Source organism: Platichthys flesus, chromosome 13, assembly GCF_949316205.1.
Source record: "Platichthys flesus chromosome 13, fPlaFle2.1, whole genome shotgun sequence".
Taxonomy (NCBI): domain Eukaryota; kingdom Metazoa; phylum Chordata; class Actinopteri; order Pleuronectiformes; family Pleuronectidae; genus Platichthys; species Platichthys flesus.
In genome coordinates this window covers 3,096,688-3,105,424 of record NC_084957.1, presented here as the reverse complement: position 1 = coordinate 3,105,424, position 8,737 = coordinate 3,096,688, and the positions used below count along the sequence as shown (strand labels likewise).

The following is an 8,737-nucleotide window of genomic DNA, read 5'->3' as shown; positions in this document are numbered from 1 at the left end:
TCTTTTTCTAACATGGAAATGCTCAAATATTTATTTTAATAAACGTTAGCAGTACATCATCATCATTTTACATCATCATCTTTTGCTCAACAGCTTCAGAAACCTGAGAGAAATGGAAAGTTGGTGCAAATATTCAACATTATACAAAATACATTAGCCACCACTGATCATTGGGTGAAATATACACTAACCAAGATCTTTAAGCCGCCCAGTTAATAAAGTCATCAGCATTTACTTTTGTATGTATATAAACATTAAAATGCTCTTACATCACACTTTGGTCATTGTACGAGTAAAATCAAATCTATATTTACAGCTCCACTTCTTGAAATTGTTGAGTAAAATCATTGTGTTGCAACGATAACTTTTGGCCTCTGGACGCCCGCCCCTTTTCAGAAGTGTAAAGAAGTATCATAGAAGTTGATCTCAGTCGAGGGAGGAGCTTGAGGAGACCACACAGGAGATCCAGGAACATCAAGTCGATGATCAAAGAGTTCCTGAGCTCGCCCATGTTCCTCTGCCTGCAGGAAAAACAATATTTACATCAACTGCAGAGTCAAAGTCTGAAAAAAGAAAGTCTGACCGATTTCATCTTTGAAAAAATCGGTCTCATTATGACCCCTCTGTACCCGGCCTGTCCATCACCCACCAGCACACGTGATGAAGCATGAAAACTCACACTGGTGTCTGGGTCGACTTCCATGAGCTGCTGCGGGGATGGAGGTGGTGTAGGAAACCTGCAGGTAAAAAACACATTGCATTTGTTCTGTACAGCAGGAAACACAATCGAATGGACAAATAACTGTGATGACTTACATTGAGGTGGGGATGAATGTTCTCGGGATATATCCGTCTTTCTTTTTAGGGACCAACATTTCTGCCACAAACAGACGGTTAGAAATTAGACCAATTATTTTCAAAAACCATTTGTCATTGAAGAAGACACTTGGTGGAATAACGTGTTCAGATTGTATGGGTGAGATTCAAGTGGGAGAGGATACCAGAGCTGCAGTCAGGTCCAAAGGCGGCGGCTCTGGGGATGTCTGGGTAAAGATAGAGCAGTGGATTCCTGGTCGTGTTCCCCTCCTCTTTCAGATTGTAGAGGTTAACAGAGTCTGGCATGGACATTTTGGACAGATCATCCTTGGTGTAGGGAGCTACCGCATGCATATGGGTCTCTGATGAGGAAACAAACAGACAATCACTTTTACATTGTTTTTTTATGTTCGCCGACGTTTGTTTGTGAGCAGGGCGTTAGTAGAGCGTCAGTAGAGCAGCAGCAGCTCTGGTTCTTTTCTCTGCGTCTACTCAAGCAAATTTCACAATTCATGTCCTAAATGGTATTGCTGCCTTGACTATATGTGCCGTTCTGTGAGTGGAAACATTTCTGTCTAGCACCTGGGTCTTGATTTCTGTTCATATGGTGCATCAAGAGTCCATGTCCTGGTTTAATTTCCACTGTGTTTTGCCGTTTCACACAGTTACAGTGAGAATGAACGACCGAAATTTAAAAGGATTTAAAAATGAGTGGTGCAGGTCAAAGGTCAGATGTGTGGGCTGATGTGAAACGTCTGAAAATATGTCTGGATGTTTGTTTTTAATCGGACACGACACAAACTGCCAATAAGAAGTGAGTAAAAGGTCCATAAACAGAAGCCTACCAGCGTTGGTGTGCTCCACCCAGCTGAACGTGACGGCTCCTTCTTTGTTGCTCTCGCTGAAGCGGAGCAGGAAGGTCCCGCTCGGCTTTTCCCTCAGCAGCTCATTTGTTCTCTTCCTGCTCACGAAGCCCATGATGCGCCTGAAACCCGCCCGGGCACGGAGTGACAACAGGTTCGTCAGCTGAGAAGCAAAGTGACCTGAACCAAAATCTCACATCATGCTTTAAGATGTGTGTTACCCGTCACGCCAAAGACCGGCCAAGTGTGTCTTGATCAAATCCAGGATTCCATAGATCCAGATCCAGTTTCTTTCATTCTGACAAGCAGGAAAGCAAAAGGCAACATGTAAAGAGCATATTAAGAAACACACACACACACACACACACACAGTCAAAAAACGCATATCTTGTTTTTTAATTCTCACCTTGAATTGGCCCCATTGAACGAGACCTTGAGGATCATCTGAGGAGAAACTCAGTTACGTTAATAAGGACGTTTCTTTACAGGGAATGAGCACAATAATCATATCTAGTAAATTAAATAATTATTATTTTATTGGAAATATCCACTGACAGAGTAATGCCTGCGTGCATAAAGACCTCAAATAGGAGGACCAACTGTCTGTCGCTTTCAAAATGGCCAAATCCCCAAAAATTCTGGAATGTGTCTTACTTGGACATTTTGCATTTTTCCAGCTCCTCTGGTAAATTTGAGGAACATTTCCAGAAGAGAATCTCTGAAAGCCATGCATGCTCCAAAAGCTTCTGGTACATTAAATTTGGATCTAAAAGTCGATTCAGATGAACAGAGGCTGAGCTCCTGTTTGTCCCACAGGACAGTGACTTGGTTCAGGGGGGGCCGCCAGAGACTCACCCACAATTCTGTCCCGTAGCATCGAGAGCTGGTTTTCATCGAGTCCTCTTTGGCCGTAGGACAAGAACTGCCAGCTCAGAACCTGGGCCAGCTGCTGCCAGGCGATCGGGGGGGTAGGCTCCAGGAACAACAACAGGTTCTGAAGAACGAAATGAGAGATTTGACCGTTTTTGTGGCGAGGATTTGAAACTAGACGTAGTTTTCTTGCAAAGGATTCAATGAATGAAGGACAACACTAAACACTAAAGTGCACAAGTAAACAAACGTTATAATGAGTGTTTGGTGCAGTATGGATGTGTGGTAAAGGTCCAGTGTGTGAGATTTAAGTGAAAGGGATCTATTGGCAGAAATTGTACATAAAATAAACCTAATTGTGTTTCATCTAAATCATACAAATTGTTGTTTTCTTCACCCCAGAATGAGTCCTTCATATTTAATACTTTATATTTATATCTGGTCCTCTCTACGGAGGCTGACATGTTTTTTACAGGGGGGGTGTTCAGCCCTTCACCACTAGGTGAAACTGAATTCTACTTCCTGAACCTTTTAAGCTGCAGCTAAACGCATATATATATATATATATATATAAGCCTTATATATATATCTATGGCTACACGTCCTGATATTGTTATTTGCTGTGTTGAGGTGAAGTGGCATTACCCTCGGTTCGATGCTGGACAGCACACTGCACCACAGGGCCGAGGCCCAGGCAGCAGGCATCTGATTGGTGCTGGAGACGACCACCACCGGCAGCGAGCTGGCCTGGGTCCACACCAGAGGAGGACATTCAGTTTACTGCCCGAGCAGCGTTTCCCATTACTGTTATTTAAAGTTCATGTCCACTCACCTCGACGTTAAACCTGAATCCATCGAACTGCAACTCGGTCACAAACTTAACGATGTGGAGTTCCTCCGTCACTACCACTTGACTCTGATAAAGGAAGAGCAGCACATTGTTAACAGAGGGTAAAAGAATCTGGCACTGTAAGGATTTGTAGGCAGAGAAGCTTAGAGAGAACAAAGTCTAAATACTACAAAACAAACTGATGCAGCACAGTTCACACAGAGAAACACCTGAGATGAAGAAGAGTCTTATATCACCTTATTCAAATGAGCATATTCCAAGGTTGTTTAAAAACATTTGAGGAAAATCTACGTGACCATTAAAAAGCCACGGATTTATTTCAATAGTACTTCACATGTTGATAGTTTGAATCTGGAAGGCAACTTTAAAACAGAGTATTTAAATACGGTGAAAGCTCATTGGTTTCTTCATGTCAGGCACTTTGTACTTTATGTTGGAATTTCCTCTATAAGAAAGTGACTTTTATTAAAGTTATAAATATGAATGTCTCCTCTTACCTTACGTTTTCCTCTGCTTTCATTGATTTCCTTGATTTTCTAAAAATGTAGGAAAAAAACTAAATTATTTCAATGTACAATAATCATACGTGTGTTGTTCATAAATACAAAGTGTAATATTTCTTACCATGTCAAAAAATTCTGCCCTCAAGGCTCCAGCAGCTTCGTCCACATCCAAAACCTTGCTGACCTCATTGAGGAAACGAAACTGACGGAGCCTGAGAAACATATGAGAATGAATCAGTGTTCCAGGAATGAGAGTATTTATGAGTGATAAGCGTCTTCGCTAGCTTCTACCTACCCATTGAAGGTCAAGAGGTCTTCAACGTCCCTTGATTTTTTACGAGAGAAACGAAGAAACCATGTCACTCAAAATGAAAATACAATACAACAAGCTCAAGTTTAAACTGGATCTTTGACTTACTTGTCAAACACAGCTTTGACTTTGAGCTGGTCCTTGAATTCAGGGAGGTTTGCCAAGAACCTGAGAAGAAAATCAGTTCTTAAATCACAATTATTCTTTCAATCAGTGATCCCCCCCCCTTAATAACCCCCAAATAATCCTGAATATACCACTGCAGACTCATGATATTGATTCCACACAGAGTTGATGTGTAACAAGTGTGTAGATTCAGCTGCAAAGACCAAAAATAACTACCAAAGCACACATCTATTACAATAACATGTTTAAAGCTCACAGGAGGTGACTTTAGAAATCTACATTACGATAAAGCTTAAAAAATGTAATCCAATTGGTGAAATCACTCCACGGTGGAGAATATTTAATTCAAATATAAAACATATGCAGGTGTATCCTCACCGAACTGTGGCTGAGAACTTTATTCCAGTCTTGACTATCAGAGGTTGTTGCTCCACCACTAGAGCTCTGTAACACAAGAGCACAACGGCACATGTCAACAATGTTTAAAGTGTGTGTGTGTGTGTGTGTGTGTGTGTGTTTATAATACAGACGAGTGTCCTGACGCCGTGTCTCACTTTGTGAGGAGTGATGTGAGCAGTGACTGTGCGAGCTGCTCGTGTGCTCCCAGGAGGCCGGGGGCATCACTGCTCTTGTTCTGCTGGTTGTGGTTGTGCAGCTGCTTGTGAACCTCTAGTAGCACCTTTGCCACAGCGGTGAACCTGCACATAAGAACACACACACACACACACACACACGCACACACACGGAGAGAGAACACATGTCTGTCATCAACAATGAAGTGTTTGTTTGTTTGTTTGATTGTTTATTTAGAAGGAACCCCATTAGCTCTACTCCACATTTAAAACATACATACACATATCAAACTTTTAAAAACATACGTTACATTACAAATATCAAAAATTAAAATACATAAAAATAATGATCATACAATACTACAGATATATATATCAATTTAATTAATTTAGTGGTTATTCAATTTTACCTTTGTCATGATATAAAACACTGATATATCCAATTCCATAGAAGTGAAAACTGCAAACCATGTAAGAGAATACTACACATTTATGTACAGTACATCATCGAGTGTCACAAGTATGCTGTACCCAAGTGTTTCATTTCTTGAAGTCATGTAGGTTCCATGACTTCATGACTCTGCATCCCACAGTGCGTTTGAGAAAATTGTTATGGTCGGAAAAGAAAGATGCTACACACAAAGTATCCGAGTCAATGTGAAATATCAAATGTGAAAAGGTCGTGTGTGGGGGGGGGCTCACCTCTCCTGGAGGCGGTCCAGACTGGAGTCGACCGGACTTCCAATGCAGGACAGCTGGTGTTGGCGCTTCCACTCAGGCAGCTGGACCTCAGTGAGAGCTGCCACCGTCTCCGCCGCCCGTTCTAAAACGTTCACTCGTTCCAGAAGCATCGTCTGCAGAGAAACAGGAAACATTGAGTATTGTTCTGTGTTTTCTATCAAAGTGTTTTACAGTGGGTCTAGGGATCAAGTCATCTGCTTACAGTGATCATTCGGGGGGTTTTCATTCCATTTTGGCTGTAAACAAGTAATAATAAATCCTTCATTCATATATATGTGTTCCGCGTCAATGACAACAACTCAAAGCCTCGTCTACAGTATACCTGTTCTTTTATCATTTCTTAAACATTGTGAGATTTTGTGGTTTTCAACAATTTCAACATTCTCCAAGGGAATAACTTGCAGATCTTGATTTAACAACAATCAGGCCTTTTTAAGGGACTGATAGATCGGCTTGATTGAGTTCCAGGGGACTGTCTGGCCCGGGTGGAGGTTTCTACTCTTTTACCTGTTGTGGAGAAGTGGAAGCCAGTATTCTCTTCTTTTCCTCTCGCAAACATTCAGAGATGATTTTCTCCAGGTTCAGTGTCTCATCTTGGAAGTGTGCCTGCCCAAAAGAAAAAGTTGGTGTCAATCCTCTCAATATCATAACTCAACCTTATTGTAGAAGTGATAGAGGACGTCTCTCCCACCAGCAAGTCATCCTTCATCCCTGGAAAATCAGGGTCGTGCAAGATGTGGCCCTCCGGAGCAAAGCGGTTCAACTGCAGGAGTTCAAGGGTTGTGTCTTTCTGCATGTGCTGGATGAGAAGATACTGATATCAATAAGGTGAGGGGAGTGTCCATAACATTGAATGGAATGGAATCGTCCCATCAGCCAAGTAAATCAATGTCAAACAGGAGGGGGAGCTCCGCCTCCACCCGAGTGGATTTATAACTATCTTTTATTACATTTTATATCTACATGTTTTGGACAAATGCTGCCACAAAATGGAGACTCACACTTTGCCTTAATTTCCCCTCAGAAGATTTATGAGAGTTTGTGGCTTAGGGGATAGAGCGGGTGTTCTGCAAAAAGAAAGTTGCCGGTTCGAATCCCACTCTTTCCCTAAAAGTCCTTGGCAAGATACTGAACCCCTAAAATGGTCCCTCGTAAATGCTGAGTGTTCTAAAAATGTAAGTCGCTAAATGACATGTAATGTAACAACCAGTAACACACCGCCAGTTATTCTTCTTGTCCCCGTGTATTTCTGAAGTTTGAAGTTTATGCCTGAACACCACACACAAATAAACAGACACACACAACAAAGCACACAGACATATAAAGCTCTTACCTTGTACTTGTCCCTGTAGATTATCAGAGGTGGATCATCTCCCTGTGTGGTGTTCAGTGTGTCTGTGTGTGTTTCTTCCTGATCTGTTTTTATACTCTGCCCCCACACCCATACACGCACACACCACGTGACTCCCAAGAAACAGTGCCTCAGCCTGGTTTCAAGCTCACTGCTGCCCCCACCCTCTCCTCTGTTCACTTCCTCCTTCCTCAGTTCACTGAGTGACTCACACAAAAAACAAGGATCAGTGTTTTGTTTTTTTTAAACTCTTTATTTATAGATCATTTTCATCGTTTAGTACAGGGAGGTAAAACAAAAGACAAATACAAAACATTGAACAATTACCCAAATTCAATGTCCAGGGGTGAAAGGATCAGTGTTTTTAAAGGTCCAGTGTGTAAGAGTCATGTGAAAGGGATCTGAATATATAATAATCCTAGTGTTTTCACTAGTGTGTAATTATCTAAAATGTACTAATTGTTGTTTCCTAGAATAGACTGTTTATAGTCATATTATTTAATTTAATTTAATATTACCCACTCCTTCACCGTGTAAACTGCTACTTCATTTGACTTTGACTTGACTATGTTATATTAATACATATATTCATATTATTTAATTTAATATTCCATTCACCCTGTAAACTACTGCTTCACTTGACTACGTTATATGTTACGATGTGATGTTATATGTTATGTTAGATAGCATGTTGTTTTTTTTCTATCCTCTGAACAGTCACCATGTACATTCTGCTCCAGAATCATAAAAATACACTTACTTCACTACTTATTTAATATTCCAAACTCTACACACTGAACCTTTAATGCTTAATTAGGATGTGATTGTGAGATAAATTAAGTTATGGCTATTCTGGAGAACACAAGTCTTTGACCGTGCTTTTATTCCTGCCCAGTAATTATTGTGTCTAGTGTATTTTGTATTTGAAATAGAAAATTGTTAACCACTCGTCAGGTTTGTGTTTGGATTTGGAAACACCAACAACAAGATGACCATAATATTCTGCTAGTCCTTGTACCTATCAAGTATATACATTTATATTAACATTATCCACAATCTTCCTCTTTTTCAATCAAAAATGTACCGCACCACCAGGCTCAGAGACAGTTTCATCCCCCAGGCCTTGAGACTTTTAAACTCCTCTGAACTGCAATAATTCCACTAAACCAGCACCGTGACATATTTGCACAAATTGCACTATTGTTGTTTTATTTTCTCTTCAGCTGTTTATATATATATATTTAGATATATATACTTTATTTTATATTTAAAAAATGTTGATATTCTATTTTATTATATTTTATACAATTTCTATTTTATTTTATATGTTGTAATTACTTGAGCATTGCTAGAAGAGAGCCTGAGACTCAAGCATTTCACTGCCAGCGACTGCTTAATGTTATTGTTGTGCATATGATAGTAAAAATCTTGAATGTGTTGGGTGTATTCACATTCCCACGATCATTTTAAAAGATGCATTACCATGGATCATGTTGTCATGTTTCAAAAGTTTAAAAGTGTTTTGTGCAACACAACACCCAAAAAAAACATGTCAGTATATGTTTGTAACAAATAAGTACATTTGAAAACTATTTTTAAACTTTTTAGATCTCAATCAGAGTAAGATTATAATCTAACTGAGGAACTGGATTGACAAGGAAGCTTGTGTGGCCTCATTGTTTTGATTGAGTCATCCATCCTCAGTCTCCTGGAATCACGTGATTCTTGACAGATA

At 40.2% G+C, this 8,737-nt stretch overlaps 1 protein-coding gene across 1 annotated transcript; it reads right to left on the bottom strand.

Moving 5' to 3' along the window:
• Positions 1 to 13: 13 nt before the first annotated feature.
• LOC133967496 (signal transducer and activator of transcription 1-alpha/beta-like) lies at positions 14 to 7,084 on the bottom strand. The gene is made up of 20 exons (XM_062402984.1): positions 6,985 to 7,084; positions 6,343 to 6,450; positions 6,159 to 6,257; positions 5,613 to 5,764; positions 4,893 to 5,036; positions 4,717 to 4,782; positions 4,321 to 4,380; positions 4,198 to 4,227; positions 4,024 to 4,114; positions 3,897 to 3,935; positions 3,382 to 3,465; positions 3,195 to 3,296; positions 2,535 to 2,673; positions 2,086 to 2,123; positions 1,901 to 1,977; positions 1,662 to 1,801; positions 1,002 to 1,178; positions 817 to 877; positions 680 to 737; positions 14 to 521 (listed from the first exon to the last, which is right to left on the bottom strand). The coding sequence occupies exons 2-20, from the start codon at positions 6,445 to 6,447 to the stop codon at positions 393 to 395; spliced, it is 1,791 nt and encodes a 596-aa protein (XP_062258968.1). The 5' UTR covers positions 6,448 to 6,450; positions 6,985 to 7,084; the 3' UTR covers positions 14 to 392.
• Between the last annotated feature and the right edge of the window lie 1,653 nt (positions 7,085 to 8,737).